At 36.2% G+C, this 26,526-nt stretch overlaps 1 protein-coding gene across 1 annotated transcript in view; it reads right to left on the reverse strand.

The window, feature by feature from the left end:
• Positions 1-26,526, reverse strand: part of LOC149423283 (uncharacterized) — a 673,327-nt gene that overhangs the window by 566,496 nt on the left and 80,305 nt on the right. Inside the window, exon 2 of the mRNA XM_089632637.1 lies at positions 7,742-7,921. Coding sequence (XP_089488763.1) covers positions 7,742-7,787 — 46 coding nt within the window. The 5' untranslated portion in view covers positions 7,788-7,921. The remainder of the gene's footprint in view (positions 1-7,741; positions 7,922-26,526) is intronic.

A 26,526-nucleotide genomic window follows, 5' to 3' on the forward strand; every position in this document is an offset into this window, starting at 1 on the left:
GATTGAATTTTGTCTAATTTATCAAGTACATTTTTTGAGGCAGTACTAAAAAGTGGGCAGGCATAATTGAGATGGCTTCGAATAAGTGCGTTGTAAAGCAACTTAATGCAAGTAGGGTGAGCTCCCCACCAAACGCCAGATAATGATCTGATGATATTTAAAAATTTTTCGCATTTAGTAACTAAATTATTAATATGGGAAGACCATTTAAGTTTCCTACCAAATGTTACTCACAAAAATTTTACTTCGGAAGCGTTGGGGATTGGAGAATTTTTAAATAAAATTTGAACGGGGGGGTTTTTATGGCGGTTTGAGAAGGTGACACACTGAGTCTTTTGGATTGAAGGTTCAAAACCATTTAAGGTGAGCCATGTGCAAAGGGCATTCCTGGCTTCGTTAAGATATTTGACGGCGAGAGTGATGATTTTGGATGATAAGAAGAAAGCTATGTCATCTGCGAACTCAATAACTTTTACTTGTGGGGGAATAGTGACATGCATATCATATGTGTATATATTATACAGTAAGGGGGACAATACATCGCCTTGTGGTAAACCCTTCCAAACAGACCTACTTTGAGGAGAAATATCTGGAAGTTCAATGAAAATTTTTCTATCTAGAAATAGATTAATAATAGATTGGACAAACATGGGGGGAAAGCCAAGGCCTAGAAGTTTTTTTTTCAGGATTGGGATGGAAACATTGTCAAAGGCGCCTTCTATATCTATAAAGACGGCAAGACAAACTTCCTGTTTAGAAATTGATAAATTAATATCAGTGCTGATGATGGCAAGGTTATCTTGAGTGGATTTTTTTTCCTAAATCCAAATTGAGATGGAGAGAGAAGCTGTTTACTCTCGACAAAAAATTCTAATCGGTTTTTAATTAATTTTTCATAAAGTTTACTGAGGGTGGATGAAAGAGCGATTGGCCTGTAGTTGGATCCAGAATTTGGTGATTTGTTTGTTTTTAAAATAGGGATGATTATTTGACAACTCCAGTCATCAGGCATTATACCAGTCTGGAAGATTTTGTTTAAGATGCTTAAGAAGTGGTTTAGAACATTATCATTACTATTTTTGATTATGCTGTAAGGTATACCATCTCTGCCTGGAGATGAGTCCTTGACTATTGATAAACAATTTTTTAGCTCAATTAAGGTGAATGGAGAGTCTAGCCAATGATTAGACATAGGAGTATTGTAGATGGGCGTTATTTCATCTAAGTTAGGTACAGAAGGGGGGGCAATTTTGTCCAAGAATTCATCTATCCATTTAGAATGAGACGCTCGAGGAGATGGTGAACTGAAGGAGGATCTAAATCTTCGGATCATAGACCAAACTTCCGAAATTGGAGTGTTCGGAGATACTGAGCTGCAGAAGTTGTACCACCCTGATCTTTTTTTTGACCTCAATACCCTTTTGGCATTGGATTCATCGTTTTTGTATATAAGATAGTTCTCCATAGTCATATTGTAACGATAGGAAAGAGATTTAGCTTTCCGAATTCTTACTACTTTGGAACATTCCTCATCCCACCAGGGAGTTGGAGGGAGTTTTTTTTAAAAGAGATTTAGTTTTAGGGGGAGAATTTGATTTCTTTATTGCAGTTATGAGCATTGATTTGAAGTTATTATAGTCATCTTTAACGGAAAATATATCGGTGGCGGGTAAATTTAGTAGGAACTTGTCCATATGAGAGTTAAATTCATCCCATTTGGTGTGTTTCGTTTTAATCTTTGTCGAAATATGAGACTTGTCCGATTGGAAAGAAGTTTGATAAGTTATGGTGATCGGGAAATGATCACTGGAGCAAGGGTCGGGGGACACCACCCAAGAGGAGAGAGAAGCCAGACTAGTAGAACATATCGAGAGATTTACTGCACTGGGGTTTGTGCTGGGGCGTGAAATCCTAGTAGGAGATCCGTCATTCAAAAGGAAAAGGTTGGATTGATCTAGGAAATCCATCACACTTCGACCATCTCGGTCGGAGAAAGCAGAACCCCAGACGGGGGAATGGGCATTAAAATCGCCTAAAATAAAGAAAGGAGGGCTTAGTTGACTTACAATTTGCAACCAAATTTGTTTATTGAAGTGGGCTGTTGGGGGAAGATGGACTGAAATAAAGGATGTGTCCTTTATTTTAGCTGCAACCATTTGGAAGTCAGCATTGGGGGGTTTGATATTATTTATTGGGGAAAATGATATGGATTTCTTAATAAAAAGGGCAGCACCGCCGCTCGAACCTTCCGGGCGGTCGTTGCGGAGACAGGAATACCCTCCCACATTAAAGTGGGTGGATGGAGTAAACCAAGTCTCCGGATAGCAGCCAAAGAAATATAGTTGGGATTTAATAGGTTGAGGAGATCAGATTTGTTAGAAATAGCACTTCGGCTATTCCACTGAAGTATTTTGAAATCTTGAAGAGTCATTTTGAATAAATGATTTTAATGTGGAAATAATAGTAGCAGCGTTGGACGGTAGATTAGTTTGAGAAGAAATAAGGTCAATTAGAAGCATAATGAGAGTTTGGATAAATGAAGAATTGTCTTGGGAGAGTTTTTCAGAAAGTTTTAGAGAGTTCATTGAGGACGGATTATAATTATTTGCACACCCATTTGTGGCATTTGAAAGAGGTGAACCATTGGGATTTAAGAGCAGTGAGTTGTGTTGTTGCTGATCGTATCCAGGAGCCGGTTTAGAGATAGCGTTTTTGTATGTGAATTTAGTTGAACGAGAAGAAGTTGTTGTAGAAGAAGGAAGAGGGTTGGATGAGGAGTTGCTGGATAAAGCCTCAGCAAATGATTTTTTGACAGGCGGGAATAGTTTGGAAGCCTGCAGAAAAGACAAGTTCTGAGAGGCCATAGAAATTTTAATATTTTTTTGGCGAGATTGTTCTGGGCAAGAAGTGTTGATAGCTGTATGTGAGCCTGAGCAGTTAAAACATTTGGGTGAGGAGGAAGAAGGACATTGGTCAGCTGCGTGGTTTTCTCCACATTTAAAACATCTGGGTGGAGATCTGCATGCAGCTTTGGTATGACCAAAACGGCAGCAATTGAAACATTGAGTGGTGGGATAAGTATACATTTCAACTGGTAATGACTTGAAGAATAAATATATATGGGAGGGAAGATATTGACCTTCAAAGGTGATAACTACAGAGTGGGAGGGCTTCCAGGAAATTATACCCTCAGAGGAGTCCTTGTAATTTAGCCTCCTGGCTTTTATGGGATTGCCAATGTGTTGGGGGGTTGAAAGTGAAGACAGAATTTCTTCGATGGACAGATCGGTCGAGATACCTCTGACCAGGCCCATGCGAGTGACATTGAAAGTAGGGATATATGCCTTGAACTTTGAATTAGATGAAATGAAGATATTTTTGATGAAACTGTTGGCAGCTGACCCTGAGAGGAATTCGACGGAGATTCGGAAGCGACCCTCGGCTTTTACACCTCCAGGCTTGATTGAAAGATTCTTGCTATTTGATAGGAATTTGCCAAATTCAAGAGGGTGGATGGTTTTTCCTTGCTCAGTTTTTTGGGCGTATACTATGAATGGGCCACCGGAAGAGGAGAATAAAAGTTTGTTGGAGGAAGTTGAGAAAGTACTGGTGGGGACTGTGAAGTCGAAGGAGAGTCAAGTTTTATTGGGGAAGAAGGAGTAAATTTCCTTTTTTTGGTAAAAGTCAAAATGACAGAATCACTGTCAGAAATTTCTCCATTTTCCCCGTCTGGGGGGTCTGGAGAGGGATCTGGTGGCTTTGTAGGGGGTCCAGGAGGGAAATCTTCCTCCATTATTCACAACAGTAAACAACTACAATAATAGTATGGAAAATGACAGAAGTAAAAAAAGTTTATAAATATCTGAAAATCAGCAGCGAAAAGTGACTCCTGGAAGATCAAGAGGGAGAAGAAACCTCAAGGCACAACACACTACACTTTTTTTTTGCCAGAAAACAAAAAAGAATGGTAAAAAATTAATTTTAGATAGAGCAAAACAAAACAACCGATGACAGCCAAATGTTATTGTTGCAAAAAAAAACCCTACATGTCTTTAAAATGAATAAATTATTATTATTATTAAGAAGTGGTTTAGAACTTTATCATTACTATTTATGATTATGCTGTAAGGTTTACCATCTCTGCCTGGAGATGAGTCCTTGACTGTTAATAAACATTTTTTTAGCTCAATTAAGGTGAATGGAGAGTCTAGCCGATGATTAGACATAGGACTATTATAGATGGGCGTTATTTCATCTAAGTTAGGTGCGGAAGGGGGGGCAATTTTGTCCAATCATTCATATCAAGTTAGAATGGATCGAAATCTTCGGATCATAGACCAAACTTCTAAAATTGGATTGTTCGGAGATACTGAACTGCAAAAGTTGTACCACCCGGATCTTTTTTTTACCTGAGTACCCTTTTGGCATTGGATTCGGAGTTTTTTTGTAAAAGATAGTTCTCCATAGTCATATTGTAATAATAGGAAAGAGATTTAGCTTTCCGAATTATTACTACTTTAGAACATTCCTCATCCCACCATGGAGTTGGAGGGAGTTTTTAGAGAGATTTAGTTTTAGGGGGAGGATTTGATTTATTTATTGCAGTTATGAGCATTGATTTGAAGTTATTATAATCATCTTTGACGAAAAATATATCGGTGGCGGGTATATTTGGGTGAGTTAAATTCATCCCATCTGGTATGTTCCGTTTTAATCTTTGTCGAAATATGAGACTTGTCTGATTGGAAAGAAGTTTGATAAGTACAGGTGATCGGGAAATGATCACTGGAGCAAGGGTCGGGGGAAACCACCCACAAGGAGAGAGAAGCCAGACTAGTGGTGCATATCGAGAGATCCACTGTACTGGAGTTTGTGCTGGGGCGTGAGATCCTAGTAGAAGATCCGTCATTCAAAAGGAAAAGTTTGGATTCATCTAGGAAATTCATCACACTTCGAAAATCCCGGTCGGAGAAAGCTGAACCCCAGAAAGGGGAATGGACATTAAAATCACCTAATATAAAGAAAGGAGGGGTTAGTTGACTTACAATTTTGCAATTTAAGTGGGTTGTTGGGGAAGATAGACTGAAATAAAGGATGTGTCCTTTATTTTAGCTGCAACCATTTGGAAGTCATAATTGGGCTGTTTATAATTATTAATTGGGGAAAATGGTATGGATTTTTTAATAAAAAGGGCAGCACCGCCCCCCGTGCTTTCCGGGCGATCATCGTGAAGACAGGAACACCCCAATTCCCCACATCAAAGTGGGTGGATGGAGTAAACCATTTATCTGAGATAGTAGCCAAAGATATAAGGTTTGAATTTAATAGGTTATGGAGATCAGATTTTTTAGAAATAGCACTTCAGCTAATCCACTGAAGTATTCTGACATCCTGAAGAGTCATTTTGAATAAATTATTTTAATGTGGAAATAATAGAAGCAGCGTTGGACGGTAGATTAGTTTGGGAAGAAATTAGGTCAATTAGAAGCATAATAAAATTTTAGATAAATGCAGAATTGTCTTGGGAGAGTTTGTCATAATATTTTAGAGAGTTCATTGAGGACGGATTATAATTGTTTGCACACCCATTTGTGGCATTTGAAAGAGACGAACCATAAGGATTTAAGAGCAGTGTGGTGTGTTGTTGCTGATCGTACCAGGAGCCGGTTTAGAGATAGGGGTTTTTCAAGTAAATTTAGCTGAGCGAGAAGAAGTTGTTGTAGATGAGGGAAGAGGGTTGGATGACAAGTTGGACATTATCATTATATTTTTCATGACATAATTAACAATTTTATTTTAATTCTGATCAATTCAAGCGATAGAACAAGCTTCAATGTATCCATAGTATATTTTTGGTATTTATAACCTATACCGATTCGCAGTAAAGATTAATCTAAATAGTGATTTCACTTATGGCTTCACCTTAAGCGACTTTAGCTTTGTATCGTAACGCCAATCTTTCACTTTCAACTACGACAAAAATTCGAATTTAAAAAAAAAGACTGATTTATGTTAATAACAAATTAATTGACAAATGAAGCAATGAATTCTCAATTTAGTTTCTTCCAAGGTAAGCGCCCTTGATTTTGCACAAAAACGGCGCTATATAAATCATCCAAATATTGTTATTATTAATATAAAGGAGCAAAATGAAATTACTTATAGAATCGGTTATTGGGTTGTGGAATAATCACAAAACTGTTTCAATATTAAACAATAATTATATAATCACTGCATTTTTGTCCATGGGTTCTTATTTGTCTTTACTTGTTTGTCTATTCTTATCTTCGTTAATTTTCATTTTTCGTTTATGATGATACTGATGAAGAAACTATTTGTTTCGAAACTAATGTTTTACATATTACAATTTGTTTCAGGATGAATCTCAATTTTATTTGGGCAATATGTTGCCTGGGACTTCTCTACGCCTTAGGACCTGTAGATGCGGTCAGTGATAATCATAATTCAGCGATGTCAACAGTGGAAGCCAAAGGTCTAAAGATTACATCAATTAATTTTAATTTTATCATTAAAATGATGTCTGAAATAATAAGGATAGGTTGTTTCTGTTAGTTCTGTGAAAGTCTTATTCTAGTTCTGTTATTATATCATTATGGGCCAGTACTTGATAGAACTTAAATAGTAAAAGAACTTTCATAGAACTTGAAAATAGTTTTAAATTTGAAGAATTGTTCAAATTTTCAAGTTTCGTGATTTATAAAAATATTGTGTTTTAGTAGGATGAACACAGGTGATTTAAAATAAGTTTATGTGAATAATATACCTTAGTTCCAGGTTCCAACGTTCCTGTGCCTAAGGCGAGTCGTGTTCTGACCACAGAAAGACCCGACTATAAAGTAGTGACCGAGGAAACTTTTGAAGACGAATCTATGATTAAACTCCAAAACGCCATTGCGAAGTGTTGTACGGCCAGAAGTGAGTCAAACTGTTTTGAAAGAAAAGGATTTCATTTTGTTGATCAAACACCGTGCGATACGCAATAAACGACCGTGCGGTACGAAAGAAACACCGTGCGATACGCAATAAAACACCGTGCGATACGCAATAAAGACCGTGCGATACGCAACAAAACTTTTTAAGATACCTACTGTTTTATAACTTTCCTTATCTCCTTTTTCATACATTTGGTTATATGTGTGAATGTTTCTTGGTTACAACGTATGTCAACACTGTTACTCAAAACTATCTCAATAGGGGGTTGAATTACAAAATCAATAAAGTGTGGTTTTTTTTAAATTGGTGCATCTTATATGAAAATTTTGTTTTATGTGAGTATATCTCGGTGTAACGAAGCATCTCAAAACGGTTACTATACGCGGTTGAATTAGACTCGAAGAGTTTTTCATAAATTACCAACAGGGAAGCTATGAACGTATTTGGTATATGCAATATATATTTTATATATTGCACGTAAATTATATAAATATCGAAAGTAAAAGCCGTTGATGAGTAAGTGAAATGAAAAGTGGTGTTAGAAATCCCTTAATAATAATGATTCAATTTAATTAAAATCTTATAGTCCCATGTTCGATATGTACCCATTCATCGGCCATTCTATCTCCCCCCACCACTCTTCACTAATCGACAGTCATGCCTCCACCCCCACTTCAACACCTGATGATATATGTTCACCCATTATTTTTGTTAATATAATAAATATATTTTGGTTAAAATAAAGTATTGTTGTTTAATTTATTAATGATAAAATAATGTTAATTACCTTCGGGCTTGTGGTGCGGCGGCCTGGAGCGGTCTCCGCGCCCCATGGCGGAGGCGAGCGACGAGCGGCGCCGGCCTCCAGAGCCCCCCCTGCCCCCACCCGCGCCCCCGCACCCGTACTATCGGCCCCCGCGACCCGCCCCGCACAGCGCTACCGTGTTGTCGTGGTTGTGCCAGATTCCTGCAATAATACATTACATAAAACATTCATTACAAATTATTTTACATTGGTGATGCCTGTCTCACAAGGAACTCCTGTGTTGAAAGCAGGCGCAGTTTATAACATAAGCAGTTTACATTTACTTTGGTGATGCCTGTCTCACTAGGGACTCCTGTGTTGGTGCAGGCGCAGTTTATAACATAGGCAGTTTACATTTACTTTGGTGATGCCTGTCTCACTAGGAACTCCTGTGTTGAGAGCAGGCGCAGTTTATAACATAAGCAGTTTACATTTACTTTGGTGATGCCTGTCTCACTAGGAACTCCTGTGTTGGAGCAGGCGCAGTTTATAACATAGGCAGTTTACATTTACTTTGGTGATGCCTATCTCACTAGAAACTCCTGTGTTGAGAGCAGGCGCAGTTTATAACATAGGCAGTTTACATTTACTTTGGTGATGCCTGTCTCACTAGGAACTTCTGTGTTGAGAGCAGGCGCAGTTTATAACATAAGCAGTTTACATTTACTTTGGTGATGCCTGTCTCACAAGGAACTCCTGTGTTGGAGCAGGCGCAGTTTATAACATAAGCAGTTTACATTTACTTTGGTGATGCCTGTCTCACTAGGGACTCCTGTGTTGGTGCAGGCGCAGTTTATAACATAGGCAGTTTACATTTACTTTGGTGATGCCTGTCTCACTAGGAACTCCTGTGTTGAGAGCAGGCGCAGTTTATAACATAAGCAGTTTACATTTACTTTGGTGATGCCTATCTCACTAGGAACTCCTGTGTTGAGAGCAGGCGCAGTTTATAACATAGGCAGTTTACATTTACTTTGGTGATGCCTGTCTCACTAGGAACTCCTGTGTTGAGAGCATGCGCTAACATACGCAGTTTACAACCAAAATAAAGTAACAACACAATATTAAATTCAAAATATAAGATAATCAGCATTCTTATAAATACGTTTTAATAAAGTCGTTGTTGTTTGGTCTGTCTTAGCTGATGATCCAATTATTATAATTTTATCCAGAATGTATCCAGGGGCAGTGCAATACATTTTATTTTGAAATCATGTCTCTTCGTTTTATGCCGTACGTGTTCCTATACCAATCAATTTCCATTTCGAAGTTTGTTCTTATTAATGCCCAAATTGTTTAGAGAGCGGTTTGAATGGTGGAAGAAGTCGTGGGTGCTCGAGAAAGACTTAAGGCGAGGCTTCATGCTAAATCACTATTTTGATTAATCTTTATAACGAATTGGTGAATATTATGAATACCAAAAAAGATTCTTTAAATAAATTAAAGGTTTTACTATCGTTTCGCTTGAGTAGAATACAAATAAAAAATAAATTACTCCATAAAAAATATAAATGTAAAAAAAAAATCTATTATTCAATAGAAATGTATGAACACGTTAAGGAAACAACTTTTGGAGAATTGTGATTATCGCCAATTCAAATGGATTATTGGCTGGATGATTCTGTGGTTCTCCAATTTGCAGAACCCAAGGTTGCGTGATTACTCTCGGTGTGTAAAATCAGAATTCGAATATTTTCAATTTAGTTTATTTTAACAAACTCACGTTACAATAATTTTATGAACAAAACAGATCGCGTACGTTAGAGAGGATTTGGGGCTAAACCGGCGGCTGAGACCACTGGAGAGAGAATGAAATGATTTCCGCGTGAGGCATCGCGCGCGAGGTTGTAATGTTACCAGTCGCAAGTGAATGTGGGGAACTGTAAATATTATTGTTATTTTCGGGAGATGTGAACTCCCTATAAGATACCCCACAAACTTTAAAAAATACATTATTATAGTTAAGATTATCTGTGACAGTTTCACTTGATTAACTTTTTTGCTTTCTTATAAAATTATTTACAAAATAAATAAAAAAACAGTTTTGTGCTTGAAATAGAACGTTTCTAGACTCCGTTTGTAAAGCGATTTTAATGCCTTTTACCTACAATATAGAGTATATCAAGAATATATACATTTTAGGCTTGTAGCTTCCTGTTATTGCGTTATCTCTGCACTAGAATGAGATACGGAGTCGAATCAATGTCAAAATAATGTCGTTTTTTAACAGTAATAATGTGGATATATTCACTATATAAAGTGAATAGTAAAAAAAATCGAGAATGAAATTAATCAAATAATTATTTGTGGTAAAATGAGAAAAGAGTTGTAAGAAGAATGTATGATTTGGAAATGGTAAAAGATATTGGGGACGCCCAAGGAAGACACGACCCCATCAAGTGAAAGAAATACTTTTGGGGATCGTAGTGAGGCACGAAATGAAAAAAGTTGTGAAGGTCACATGTGTTTATTGGTGAGTCAGTTGCCGTGACGAGGAGATGATGTAGGACAAAAGTTGAATACTCCGGTTGCTGCGATGATGTGGTGGTCGAGCGCGGGTCAGTGAGTCGACGCCGGGCGCTGGCGACCGGGACTCGATGGAGGTCAGGCACTGGCGAAGAGCGTAGGTCTTCAGGCACTCCAGGTGACACTCAAGGTGCGGCGGACCTTGTAGGCGGTTTCAACGGGAACGGTGTGACCAGTGAGGATGCTGCGTGTCCTCGTGATGGTCATGATGGCGTGGAAGAAGCGCTGGTCAGAGACGCTGGAACCAGGGCGCTTGTAATCCGAGTAGTGCTTGCCAAGAACGGCGATCTGGACAAGGCGCTAAGATGATGTCCCGATAGAGTCCATGATGGTACGGGCGAAGCCGGGTATATGTTGTCCTTCGCGGGGGGCCGGGGGCGCACCGTCACTCGTGAGATTAGTACATCGTTGGCGGTAGGTTGATGACTGACTGACTGACTGACTCGCTGCGTCGGGCTTATTTATACTACACGGCCGATGGCGACAGTAGGTAGTAAATTGCAATTAAATCGAGACCAATCGCTCGGACTGTGTGTTTCGGGAACCTTCGACATTGCGGCAATTATGCATAGGCCGTAGACTCGAACCTTCTGGCGAGTTCTCGTAGTATCCCAGACGGACTGCAGTATTATTGTCGTCGATAGACAGGTAGGTACTTGAAGTACGTAGGTTGCTCTGTTTACGATGCGATGCAGGTACATAATTCGGGAGTAGGTACTAAGTAGGTCGAGCGGTTTATTATTAATTATTTAATGTAGATTTTTCTCGACGCTACATACTTATTACAACAGTTGTTAACAATTATGATAAAAAAATATTATTTCCCCCTTAAAATGCACGCAACTGTCAGGTAGTGTAGAATTCACAACCTTAAAACTTTACCGCAAACTATTTATAAAAGATGCAACGTCGCACCGTGCAACGTGCAACGTCGAGTACACGCCAGCTAGTAATAAATAAAAAAGACTAAACAAAAAAACATTATACATAAAATTTAAACAAAAAAGAAGTGAGAAATATGAATACAAATATTTGTGTAAATAACCGTTTATGGAGGATATTTGAATATTTGACCCTCTCACGTATCCAGAGGATCATCAGAAAGGACCCCATCCAAGCAACCATAGCCATGATGATGGTATTCTTCTATTTAACAGTCCAGCTTCCCATGCGGTAGCGGAAAAGTTCGTTGAAAGAATGCACTCGTCTCCCCAGGAACATATCCGCGTTGCTGTCTTAACTCGGTAGGCGGAAGAGTTGGGATAAGCATTATTATACGCTACTTTTAGCTTATGCCATTGGGATGCAGTTATGATGGAATGCATTTTGATTTTTGTATTGAAAAGGTTAGCATCGAATAACAAAGGGATATGTATTTAATTACAAGGTACATAAATTAACAAACCACATAAAATAGTTTATTGACGATGGCAAAAGAACATATCAGCATATTCACTTTTTTGGCACTTTGTGCATATTTTTTATTTAATAAATTCAAATGCATGAGAATACAATACAGATGAGTAAAATATGCAGTTAAAAAGTATATATATATACACGGTGTCCTGAAACTCGTAGTACAATCGGGAAACTGGTGAATCTATGCCACACAGAGAATTCAAAACAACTTTCCAAAGAATTTCCATTTTCTTTTCTTTAACCTTTTTTCGAACCCGAAGGGTTAACAAAAAGCCTATGGATTAGAGTATAGAATAGAGCTAATATTAACCCCACAAAAAATAATGAAGAAAACTAGAAGTGCCTTCTATACAAATTTTAATGGAAAAAAATTTGCCACTGATTTTACTTTTTAGTTCTAGAACATTAAGGACGTGGTCTGTGGATCTTACAGCCTGAAATTGTAAATCACCATCCCATTCGAATATCGTAATTATGGTGAAACATAGTTTTGTATGGAAATATGGATATCGATTAGGCTTGTATTTGGATCACGAAATACGCCCATAGGGCACTTAATTTGTTATTCTTTATTCTTCGATAAAATAAATTCCAAAAACGAAAGCCCACATCACAATCGACTTCAAATATGATAGAGATTCAGCAGTTTTCTGCTTGTATTAATGAGATTCCGGACACTAAGGACGGGTTGTTTCGGAGAATTTGAACAATTCATCAAATTTCAACGTTCATTTACGGGTTCTGTGAAAGTCCTATTCAAATTCTGTTATTATATCATTATAGGCTAGTTGCTTGACAGAACTGAAATAAAAATATCTTTCACAGAACCCAAAAATGAACATTGAAATTTGATGAATTGTTCAAACTCTCCGAAACAACCCGTCCTAAGTCTAAACAAAGTATTTGCTTACAAAATACGTAAGTATGTAAGTATGCAATACACACAGGAAAAAATATAAAATAAAAATGTGTCGGTTATTACAAGACATACCACTAACTGTAACCACTAATTCCTGAGCTTATTTTGAGTAAAAAAAAATGTCTCTAGGAAAATATTTAAGATTTTTACGGCCAAAAGTATTTTTGTTATTTGTTTTTGGGGTGTTATGCCGTGTTGCGCTAACTCCCTATTTAGCCAACGTTTCAGACAACGTTACAGTGTCCATCATCAGGGCAAATGAAAGCAACACGGCATAACACCCCAAAAACAAATTTAAAAAAACGTAGTATTATTTTAGTAAAAAATAATCTATCACGTGTCGCCACTGTTTATAACGCACCACGTAACACGCGCTATGTCTCTATTCCGCAGCATTAACAACGGAAGTACAAAAGGGATGGGGCTAGTGGAGGGTCTTTAGTGGGTTTGATTTTGTTGTAACAAGTGGCGTCATATTTCATACAAAAATTTTAATAATAACACTATTTAAATTACATATTTTTATTTTTTTATTTCTGCTGTTTAATTATGTCAGCTTTTACGCCTTCCGCGGGAATTATTAAACATATATAATAATATGGATTTTGAAAATATATTAAGTACGTAAAAAGGATTTGTTAATTTCATATTTCCAACACACCAATTTCGTCCAAAGTAACTGAAGCTTTTAGCTTTAGCGATGTGCCATAATGTAGGAATAATCCTTTTGATTGGTTTTCAAGTTCTCAAAAGTTCATTATAATTTAGAACCAACAATGTCGGAAAGTTCAAGCAATTTTCAATGCCCGGCTTTGCGTAATTTGGATTTGGAAACAAAGACCACCCACTTTAATCTTTACTATGTTCATTATTTTTAGTAATATAGATATTCTAAATCTATTTAATTGACACGAGACAATACCCTAAAATAGCGTCGGAATCTTAACGACATAAGTGAAGAAGTCGTGCACAGAAATATGTGACTTGCGGCCCTGATATATTTGATAGACCTACGGTTGAATTTGCCCTAGCAAATCTCTAAAATAAAGTGAGAATTTTAACGAGAAAGGTAATGAAATTATTAGAGTTTTTGTCGCCTTAATATATTTTAGTAATAAAATGGAAAATCTTTTATAGAAATTTATGGATGATTTCTAAACCTAAAAATACCTTAATTTTAAATGGAATGTTTTTTATACTTCTGAATTACTTGCATGAATTTTACATGAAGGTGAAACAGCTAACAATCGGGTCGTAATTTATTCAACATGTGTTCAAATTCAGAATTTTTCAGTTTTTTGGGACAACCGTGCAAGCTCCAGTACATTTCTTTGCATTAATATGCACTATTTTATATAACACAGGAATATTTCACCATAACCCAGGGACATCCATTGCACGGCGGGTGACATAGCACTAAAAAATGTATTCACTGTACAAATTGTTATTAATGATGTAAAAAAATAAAATTAAAATATGTGTGCATGTATATATATTATGTAATTATACGTATATATATATGATGCAATTTTTTTAATATTGATTCTTCGCGTTAAAAATTTATTTGTTTAAATATAAATTTTTAATTTTTGTTCATGTAGCCGATACTTTGCGATGTGACATTATAGTTAAAAATTAAACAATTACTTAGTAAACACGACAACCGAAGCCTCTTCAGGGCAATAAAATACTCAACTAAAATCTACAAGTAACATGTGTTATAAATACATTAAGCTTTCACTTTTAATATAAATACAAGGGTCAGTTAACTAGATAAAAAACGAAATAGGAATCAAACTGGATAACTTAGAGGCACTAGAATTACGTAAAGTCAAAAACATAAATAGCAAAGTCATTAACAACCATATCGACCTAAATAAAAGTATGATGCTTAGATTCTTCCCCATTGATAAAGAACACTCTCTTCCCAATCCTCCACCTACTCCTACTTCCTACCCTACTGGAGCTCAGCCCAATTTTGAAAGCCTAATATATTTGTAACACATGTTACTTGTAGATATTAGATTTTAGTATTGTATTGTACTGCCCTCAAGAAGGTACGGTTGTAGCGAAACGCGGTTGGCATCTCTAATCTCTAATTAATATAAAATAAAGTCGCTATCCGCGTCTGTCTGTTTGTACGCTTAGTTTTTATAAAGTACGCGACGGATTTTAATATGATTTTCAATAATTGACAATTTTTTTTCTGAAAGGTGAGCTTTAAAAACAAAATTATTTAAAAAATCTTACCATTCATAAATCTTAACTTCTTTGCAATATTTTATAATAAGCCATATTCTAAATTTCCGGTAATTGTTTGGTTTCGGTTGCCTTCTTATTGTACCTTTTGCCTTTTTAAAATGTCTTCTCAGAAGATTCTCATTTCTGAGAACAAACTGCCTCCTGTCTTACATAATGTTTTATAATAATCTTGTTTTGTCTTGTCCTGCTGTTATTGTTATTCTAAGTTTTGTCATCACTTTGTATAAACAGGATATTTAGTGTTATAATATTCGATCTGTATTGGGTAAAGCACACAGTAGGAATTATTTTAAGAACATGACCACAAATACTGAATTACCGTTTTTAAGTTTGTTATAGTTGAGCGCACTTCAAGTGAAATGACACTAAATTATTATTATTAATGTAAAGTAGAGAAAAGTCGATGATTATCGGTGGAATTCGCAACCTCAAAACTTTACTCCAAATCATACATAACCCCGAGCGACGCCGGGTACACATCAGCTAGTTAAGTGCAGAAAATAAAAATGATGTTTACTTAAGGTTTTTTAAGTACCCCATTACTAGACTGTGAAGAAAATAGTAAACGTGTAGGGTGACTAATATTGTCGTAGTGAAAGACCACCATTCTGAATTGAAACATTGCTTGAACATATTTAGTTACCAGATCTAAATGGCCAGGTAGGTTCTCAACCCTTTTCTTCTCCGTTCATTCCTCTCTGTATTCGACTCTTACATCTAACTTCATTTTATATCGGATCAAAACCTCATATCAGTATTTCAGTTTTGGTTAAAATCGTGTCTTACCCAACAGTACACACCTCAGGTTCAGCCTAGGGTCTACAGATCCTAAATGCCCTGTTCATAACATACCCTATTTGGCAATATGAGGACGCCAAAGATTCGTTGGCTCCGGGTAATTTGAGACTCTTGTGCGGTATAAAACACCAAAAATATGTGCTAAAAGTGTACGAAATAATATACAAATGATAAATTGCAATCGGAAGCAGGGCTCAAACTTGAGACAAGTTAATAAGGCGAGTCATGGGACCAGTTGTAAGGAGTTGACGTCAGCACAGACCGTCTCCTGGGAAATCATTAGCGAACCATGGCTTTCTTAACCTCCAATGTTTTTCATGAATAAGTATTGGATTCTGGAGTTTTCTTCAATATCCAAAAGTTTGACATTTCCAATTTCATATTCAGAAACAATTATACCCAACTATACACTCTTTCACGATGCTATGGAATTTTTTAATATTTGTTTCATAATTCATGTTAAGGAAACGAATTCCCTTAAATTTTGAATTTTGCCGCGTTCCGCGTTGACGATAAATTAGTGCTTCACAGTTAGAGTGTCAACGTTAAAACTGATAATGTACGACGTGGAAGATAAAACAGAACGCAAACCAAGATGGCGATATTGCGTCAGATTTTTATAACTAAAAACATATAGATTTGTAGCGATCGACACTCCTAGAAGGTTCCGGAAAGTCGACCGATATAGTATGCATGGGCCGCGAACTTTCGATACATTTTGCAAGGCACAATTAATTTGCTTAACGTAAATAATATCGTCTACCTGCTGCACCTACTTGCGACGTCCGAGCGAACTACCTACGTCAATACAATTGCAAGTTTGACTAGGTACATTACCTTAGTTAAGTATAATTTCCTAGGCATAATTCCAGCGTCACCGAAACGTCTAGATCCAGCGAGATCGTCAGTTTACCAGCGGTCTCGCGTAGCTACTGCCGCCGTTGGCTTGGCTATATAAATAGGCCAGACGCAGCGAGTCAGTCAGTCAGGCATTAGTCAGCCAACAATCCGCAATCTCGCGAGTGACTTGTGCGCCTCCGCCTCGCACCTTGGACCTCTGATACATACACCCGGCTCTGCACGGTTCAACTATGGACTCCTACGGGATCATCACTCACCATCCCAAGCCAGCGCTACATCCATCTCCTTAAAAATTGATGAAAAACCATAATCGAGGCCATGATATTATTTTTTTAAAGCGAAAATGGTATACTTTTAGTTCTCCTGAGCACTCGGGTCAAGGGCCCATTGTGTTATTTCCCATTTCACCTTAATCCTGTTACTTTGTTTTCAGGTCCCGTGAGGTTTCTGGTTTTTCTGCGTAACCCCTGGAGGATACTGTAGCTGTAGAAGTCCCTCATTTTTTGGGTTCTCTGAAGGCCCTACAAGGGAATTGTCAACCATGGTGGTTTTAGCTCTCCTCTCCATTTTGCCTTGGTTCCTCAGAGACCCCAAGAAGGAAAAGTCTTCCTAGATGGCCTTAGCTCTAATCTTTTCTTCCCCTAGGTTCACCAACTTCTCCTAGTTTTTTGTCGCTGTTTGAATGGCCAATTTTTGGTACCACGAGTATCTAGGGAAATATACGGTCTACCCCAGCAGGGCCCCGAGTGCTGGGGTAAGTTCTAAATACTTAGAGATACTGTTCACACTGTTCCCCAGTGTCATTCAGCCTGAGCACGGTAGCTCACTCCTTGCCTTGGGATAACTATTGCAGATCTTGTTTGATGAGTGATGCGTTCGTAACACTCCGTATGCTAACAGACCACAATAAATTAACAAATTACAAATCTTGGTTGACCAACTTAAAATCAGAAATAAACATCACATTTTACGTCATTTATGAATCACAAGTGTTTTTCGGAAATTTTGTCACTTTCAAAAACAATTTCAAGAATCATTGGATAATTATTTCCTTCGTTAATAATAAAATATTGCAGAAAGTCGTTTGTCACTGTCAAAATTTTTTGGCACAAATCCATCGCCCATGATCATTTTTGACACCGAATACACAATACAAACTAGAAATGCCTTACATGATAATTTGAAAGAAACCAACTGCAGCCACGACTGGCTTTTGCATTTTGTCACATTTTGCGCACGCGCTCTCTTACACTGCCTGACATCATATATCTCCATTAACTGTCATAAAAATGAAAATTTCAAAATGATGGTGAAAAACATTTTAGAAGTGGGCGTGTTTCATAATCCAAAAGTCTGACTTTTCTTTGCTTAAATTTCATATGCAGATCTGTGTTTCAAATGGGATTACGTTATTTTATTTCATCTATTTGCGTTATAAACTGAGACATCCGTACAAAAATGTTCGTCGCTCGCCTGTGACTTTATTCTCTATGTGGACACGATGACGTTGCTCGTCCATCAGTGGGCCGCTCAACTCCTCAGCCATATTCTGTCAGGCGCGCGATCGGAAAATTTCCGCGTTACAATAAAATCCAAATACAAATGGAATATTTCAGAACGTATAGGAAAACTGTTTTAGAAAGGTGATCTCACATTTTATTATTAGAAATAAACATAAATTTTTTGATATTATATTAAAATTTTGACGGCAAACTGTGAAATGGCTCACTACATTTTTTCGTTACTTAAATTACTTATTACGAAAAAATATTTAAAAAAACACACTTTTTTTACTAAACAACTGTAATACAACCTCACTTTTTTGCCGTTTCATATAAAAATAATTAGTGTAAAAATCATACATTTTAATTCTACCTCTACCTCTTCTATTAACCTCTTAAACACCATTAACCCTTTCACCCCCAGTGTTAATTCAAATTAATATGAACTTTGTGATTTTTTTTTACCGTAGCTGTAGCGATTTAGAAAAGCCATGTTTTCGTTTTCTTATAGTTTGTAGTCTTTTCTGTGGCGTCTATTTTTTCCGCTCGGTTGAAATCCTTTTTCCCGCCAAAACAACGATAAATATTTTGACATCTGTTGATTGTGAGTTTCATCGAATTTCTGTCGTCATTGATTACTTAATTTAAGGTGAGATATCAATATTTTATACTCGAATTATAAATATTTTAACGCATTAAGATGTGTTCTATAATAATAACATCAGTTCAATTCACTGTTCACAGTCATTTCCCAGAAAATTGTAAATGAATTTCAATGTTCATTCAAATTAACACTGGTAGTGACGGACATGTTTTCGACTAGTATGACGAATTTTAAAAAATTTATTATCCTAGATTATTTCTTTATTTTTGAATGAATTTTAGTTAAAATATTATTTGTTTGTACCTTAGAGATTATCACTACATTGTCAGTGTGCATTTTTGACATGAAACAGTTATTTGTATTAATTTTGTGTTATCTTTATTTTACGTTACTATTTAAAAAATACCCTCTGACGCCCAATGTTAATCCAAATTAACATAGAAAAATTAAAAAAAAAAAAAATTAAATGCCAAAAATTTTCAAATAATTTTCTGAGGTATTATCAAGCATTACATATTTTATATGTGTGGAAACAATAATACGGGTGTGAAAGGGTTAAGTCCATATGGATACGTTTAAAAAACCATTTCTCTGAATACAACTAGCCATTCTGGGGAAACTACATATGGTAGTTAATATACTATACATATACATAAACAAGCACATTATCTGTTAAGACGGTACAACTGATAAAATCATCATTGTGTGAAAAACCTATAAATTATGACGCAAAAACATATCAATTATGACGGAAAAACATATAATTATGACTGAAAACAATCAGATGGAGTACGACGAAAATTTTGCGGCGGAAAACCAAGAGTGAATCAGCATTGTTTTCAAGATCAAAGTCATGGATTTTTTTCAATGCCAGAAAACAATGAAAATAAATCAACGGCTGACAACGACTCATATTGCATTTTGACAAAATTTCAGTCAACAGAAGATGTTGAAGTTAATAAAAAAGTTTTTGGCTTTTTGATTGTACGCCCACGAGAATAAAACATTTTACTAACCTAACCTAAAAATTCAATATTTTTATAAGTATCTTTTAGTCCGACACATTTGGTATACTCGTATAAGCTAATTCGGGTGGATAACGCGTCGAATATTTAAGCCCCGCATACCAAATTTTTATCGATTTTTAACAAGTTTCTCGTTTTTTTTTTTTTATTTTTTTTTATTAAGGAGAAAAAACAGATACAGATATCAATTGACAAAAATATATACGAAACATCAACTAGAGAATTCACCTGCATCCAAACTATTTCTCACGAATTAACTTAAACAGCAGAAAACTTTTACAAATATTTTCACTTATAAATAGGGGAAAAATATATACATAAGAATATTATTTTACAAATAGAGATATGAAAGAAATGCGCAATATCCTTTTAAGAATTTACAAATTATTTTTGAAAAAATTTAGAGGGTAAAACAAAAAAAATATATATATATAAATAGATAAACAATGTTAAACAGAAAGTAAAAAATATATAAATATATTTAAACGAAGTATGTCTAAGTTGTTTACTTTGAACTTTGTAGGAAAACAGTCTTTATTTTTCTACTAAAAGTAGTGCGTGTATCAAAAAATAAGTCAGAGTCCCTGAGGTTTTGATTCTGATTAAGTGATTCGCACATTCTTCTGATTGGATCTCTGACACCAGCATTTGAACGCGTCCTGCTAATGTGGAATAAGTCGTTAAGCCTTGTTACTCTGGGTGGTACTTTGAAGTTTATCAATTTCAGTAAGTCGGGACAGTCAATAACGTTGTTACAGATTTTATACAGAGTCATGAGATCAAGGTATGTTCGCCGGTTAGATAGAGTGGAGACGTTATAACTCGAGAGCATATTTATGTACCCACGTTTGGGTGCGCTCATTCTGTAATTGAGGCATCGCAGAAATTTCTTTTGAATATTTTCAATATTTTCTTTATAGATATCGTAAAGTGGATTCCATATGGAGGTGCAGTATTCAAGTTGAGAACGGACCAGAGTGTGGTAAAGAAGAAGATATGTTTCAGGTTTTCGAAATTCACGGCTGTTTCTGATGACAAATCCTAGCATGCTGTAAGCTTTATTCACAATATTATCTATGTGCGCATCGAAGTGGAGTTTGGAATCAAAAAGTACGCCTAGATCTCTTATACAGTAAACGCGCTCGAGTAAATAATTACCAATACAATAATTGTGTTTGATAGCGTTGTGATTTTTAGTAAAACTTATTTGTTTACATTTATTGTAACTTAGGTAAATTTTGTTTTCATTGCAAAACGTTTCGAACCTTACTAAGTCGCTTTGTATGAGAAGACAATCGTTTAAATTTCGAACAATGGCAAATATTTTTATGTCGTCAGCGTACAAAAGATATAAACAATGCATGAAACATTTAGTAACAGTGTTAATAAAAAGAATAAACAACAGCGGACCCAGGATTGACCCCTGTGGCACGCCAGAAGTAACTGGTTCCCATGTAGAAGTCTGTCCTCGTAATGATACGGCTTGTTGTCTTTTTGTTAAATATGAGATAAACCAACGTAATAAATTTCCTCTAATTCCGTTGTACATAATTTTTTTAATAAGAATAAGGTGGTCAACCTTGTCGAAAGCTTTTTTGAAATCGCAATATATTGCATCTACCTGGTGGCCTCGATCCATGCTAGTAAATAAGAAATTTGAGTAAATAAGTAAATTACTCGTGGTAGATTTGCCTTTTACAAACCCGTGTTGTTGTTCAGTAATTTTGGCAGCAAGCTGGGGATATATATTGTCATGGACAAGTCTTTCCAATAGTTTAGGGATCGCCGAGAGAATGGATATTGGCCTATAGTTTTCCACTCTTTGACGCGAGTCACCCTTGTGGACCGGTATAATATAGGCCAACTTCCACCTATCAGGGAAAACCCCATCACTCAGGCATTTATTAAATATTATGGTAAGCGGCACACACAGTGACGACGCAGCAGATCTAAGGAAAAACGCCGGTATTCCATCGTGACCCGCACCCTTGTTTATGTCTATCGATTTTAAACTCGATTGCACTTCTTTTTCCGTTAGTTTAATTGTGTGAATGTGTGCAAGTCCAGAGTCCTGAACTTCCTCAAGTTGGTCAATGTTAATAATTGGGTCATTGATAGAGGAAGGTTCAAATGTTGACTTAAAGAATTCAGAGAACATATCACAAATTTCCTGGGCATCGTTAGATTTGCGCCCTTCGAAGGAAATTGCAGCAGGGTATCCATCAGAAGATTTTAATGAGGATATGTATGACCAAAAGCTTTTGATATTATTTTGCAATGAACTTTCGATGTTGTCAAAAAATAACCTTCGGGTTTCATAAGTCAATTTTTTGTATGTAGCACGTAAGAAGGAAAATTCACGATAGTCAGAAAGACCTTTATATGTCTTCCATTTGAGCCAGACTTTATCTTTTTTTCCTTGATAACCTAATAAGTTCTGGAGTAAACCATATGGGGAATTTGTCATTTCGTCGTGCCAATACTGGAATAAGCTTATCAATTACATTGTTTATTTTTAAATAGAATCGATCTACTGCTTTTTCGGCTGATAAATTTGCGATTTCAGATAATCAATCAATACAATTAATGTCCTCATTAATCTGAGCATAATTAGCTTTCCTGAAATTGCGCCTACGCTGTATTTTGTTTTTGATTTTTGGTTGAATTACGAAGGATATATCAAATTCAAGGGCTGGGTGGTGTCTATCCTCTGAGAGGAGAGGGTTGTTGCTACGTTTAACATTTGTTTCGCGACTGTAGAATACGAGGTCTAAGTATTTTTCATTATGGTTAGGTATACAGTTATATTGGAGTAAGTCCATCAATGACATTGCTTGAAGCAAAGTTTTCGATGCAGCCGTATTTGAGGAGGCGAGACCTTGACTGCTGTCTTCGAAAAATGACCAAGTCAGAGTTGGTAGATTCATATCTCTTAGTACACAAAAAGTATTATTTGGTTGTGATGAATATACAGATTCCAGGTTTTCGGAGAACGTATCATAGACCGTAGGTTGTGAGGCAGGAGGTATGTATACTGCACATATGATGAGATTGAAAGACCTTACCGGAATAGAAATGAAGATTTGTTCGATTTGACCATTTTCCCAGTCATCGAGCCGGGAAGATGCAAGCTCCTTGCGCACTGCTACCAACACACCGCCTCCGTCCATTTTACCAGTGAGTGTACGGTCCCTATCACGTCGGAACACCGTGTAACGCGAATCTATGAATTCAGCCGTATTTATACTTGCTACAAGCCATGTTTCAACTAGAACTATAACGTCGTAGTTATTCGATAATACATTAATTAGTAGCTCCTGGGTTTTGGTCCTAATACCACCACAGTTCTGGTAATAAACGGATATAGATGATGATGAGATCATTTTACCAGAGTAGGAGTGCCGTTTGACATATTCCACAATCGCACGAGTGATACATTATGCGGGGCATATGAGGCTTCGAAATTACATAAAAAAACATAGACTACTTATTAGATCAAGGAATGTGAAATATGTTGACATTTTAGAATGTGAATGAATATGTGAGAAACATGGTATTGGTATAAAGTTATAGGGATATTGCGCGGTAAACAAAAATATAAAGTAGCTTTGAAAGAAACAAATTACAGGATACAGAATACTGTGAGAAAGCGGATACCGAAGACAGCAGAAACATGTTTGTAGTCACATGTTTTCATGTGTGGTTATCTTTTGAAGGTCTCCTTCACGGCGAATGGTGAAAACCCGAGAGAGATCGTTCCTCTTCGCCAGAATACTGCCGTTCCGCACCCATATGTATTTAAAGCCGTTAGCTTTTCCGGCGGCTCGTGTTTTGGCAAATAGGATTTTATTTTTCAATGTAAGGTGCTCGTTTATATAAAAATTGGTGGTGGGAGCACCAAATCCTAATTGTTCCGTGGTAAGGCCGCGGCGAGTCCTTGCTGCAGCGATGACATCATCACGAAGTCGCTTTGTGGAGAGCTGGACGACTATATTGCGTGGACGGTTGGAGGGCGAGGAGTGGCCGCGAGCGACGCGATGAAACGCGCAGAAACCACACAGCTACTTGGAAGCGGGACGTTAATGTTGGATCCTATTTTTTCTATTAATGTCATCAAATTTTCGCCCTTTGCTTCGGGAATCCCATGGATGTCTACATTGCATATTCTGCTGCGCTGCTCCATCTCATCTTGTGCATCTCGGAGTGACTGGACTTCTTGCCGGAGGTTTGAGTTTTCTTCTTGGAGAACGCTCACACATCCCAGAATTTTTGTGTATTGATCCTTCCACTCGTTAGACAGCGCATCTAATTTTAACTGAACAGCGTCAATTGCTTTCTTGTTTTCATTGCGCATGATTTCAAGTTTTGACTCAAAAAAATTGATTAATGAGTCAGTGTCAATGTTAATCATTGACTGATGCGCCGACGGTGAATCAATAGGGCCAGACGTGGTTGCTAAAGGTGAAGATGTATCTTTCTTTGCACTGCAAACCTTGCGAGTTTTAGACATTTTGGTTGATTTATTTCTTAGTTTGTAGGTAGGTTTCTTACAGTTGTTCAGAAATACCCCTTATTGAGTTAAAAATAATTTAACTTATTTGTCTATGACAAAAAAAAAAAAAACCTCTTCACAAATTCAAAAACATAAATTGTCTGTGGTTGTGGTTTACAATGACAGTGAATTCTTTATGCGTAATTTTTCAGGGCAATATGTAAAGTTGTTTCGCACTGTCACCACGAAATACACTATTATTTTGATAAATTTTTCACTAGATTATATGTTTCAACTTTGATTATTTGCTAAATTTACTTAAATTTCACTACTTTTGTCATTAAATATGGATCTGTCAGAATCAGCTGTTGTTTTCACTTGTCCTGTTTAAACTACTTTCTAAATTCTTTAAGGTTTTAGATCCAAAAAAAGGTATTTTTAAAGATAATATCCATACATTTGTTACGCCGAAACGTTAATTATATGAAATTCCCTCGATTGAAAAAAATCGCAAAGTAACCTCCGAAAATCATTGAAAACACGTTTTGTACCGTAATTTAAAATTTTATAGGCACGAAAAAATGCACAGTGTATCTTTAAATGCAACTATAGCATCTATGCAGAGATTTTTGCACTTTTTCAAACGAGTCGTGATTTGTTTAATATTTTCACCATTTTCGATTGATATTATCGTTTTTTAATATTAGCGCCCTCCCTCTAACATTCGTATTCACATATCTCCATTTCAAAACATCTTTTAACGCTTACTACTGGGGCATAAGAATGTGGCCAGGACTGACGCATCGAGAGAAATTATGTTTATCTCAGTCATACCTTTTACTCCATAGTGCGCCATGAAACGGGGATTTGTTAATATCCTTGTCTTGGTAAGTTTTTACGCATTGTCTTTCTTGAGACTTAAGGAAGATACTGTGGTTTTACTTATCACGATAGCTCACCGCTCTTACCTAGATTTGATCGTATTTTGAAATATGCTCCTAGCATACTGATATATATTTAATTTGTTTGGCAAGAAATAATCAAAGTTAATATTATTTTTCGTTGTCGTTTCGTCACTTGCAAATATATTTATTTTATCTGTGAAAAAGCATAATTCCGACTTAATTTTATTGTGAAGAACGCGATTTAGAACGAAAATAAATAAATTTTCGTACGTAGTACGTACTTTCGTAGGATTATATATATATATTTGCATATTTAAAACAATTATAAATAATATTTTTTTAAACTTTATCTGGTAAGAGCATATAATTTATAAAAACATCGTTTCGCAATACATTCTACCCCTGGCTTCCCAAGGGTTAACCGGTTTGGTATTGAAATTATTATTTGTTATAAGATATAACCCATCTTGCCCGTCCACCCCCTATGTATTTCTAAATATTTACCACACTTTTCTTAGATTCTGAAGATCCATTCAGCATTTCAGTAATATAACAGTTGAAGCTTTTCGATTTCAATGAGATAAATCCGAAAGCTTCTCGCTTCACACTTTATTCAGTTTACGATGCAAAAGCTCAGCTTGGTACTGGGAAGGAACTAAAACTGATAAAATATATTTCAGTTCTTGAAACTTTAGACTTGAAATACCGGGAGACAAGTTTGTAGAAAGGTTTTCCTGTACATATTAAGGGTGCAAGTTGTATCTACACGGGGTGATTTACTTTTCTCGAATAAAATTCTATGTTTACCATTCAAATATTTATTGTTTGGCTGTGAGAATTGAAAGAAATTTTTATTTAAGTTTTTGATCTAGCAGAACTGGGTGGATGCATTTTATTTTATTTTTTATTTTTTTTTTATTTTTTTTTTATTTTTTTTTTATTTAAAGAAAGCAAGACAAAAATATATATTACAGTAAAATATATATCAAATGGTTAGCGAACTCGGAGAAATTATTATTTTTTAAACATAGTTCGTGTTCCCTGATTCTAGTTTTGAAATTTCTAGTAGTCATACCTACATACTGTATACCTGACTACTAGAAATTTCAAAACTAGAATCAGGGAACACGAACTATGTTTAAAAGATAATAATTTCTCCGAGTTCGCTAACCATTTGATAGAGACAGGCCATAGCTTCAACCGGGATAAAACTAAGTTTAAACATTCTGACATTAATAAATATTTTAATTTGTGCGCATTAGAAACATTAGAAATTAACAAAAAATGAATTCAAGCTTTAATATAGTTAATAAAATAATAGCACCTTGCAAATCACCTCTATTGACAATGTTCCCCGTTATGTTGACTCCTCCCTCCGTTTCCCTCTGAACCCCCTCCCCCTCCCTCAAATCCCCTCCCACCAAAGAACCAAACTAAATAAAACCCAATATTTC

The sequence above is a fragment of the Hesperophylax consimilis genome, chromosome 6, assembly GCF_061612785.1.
Source record: "Hesperophylax consimilis isolate HC1 chromosome 6, BYU_Hcon_1.0, whole genome shotgun sequence".
Classification (NCBI taxonomy): Eukaryota; Metazoa; Arthropoda; class Insecta; order Trichoptera; family Limnephilidae; genus Hesperophylax; species Hesperophylax consimilis.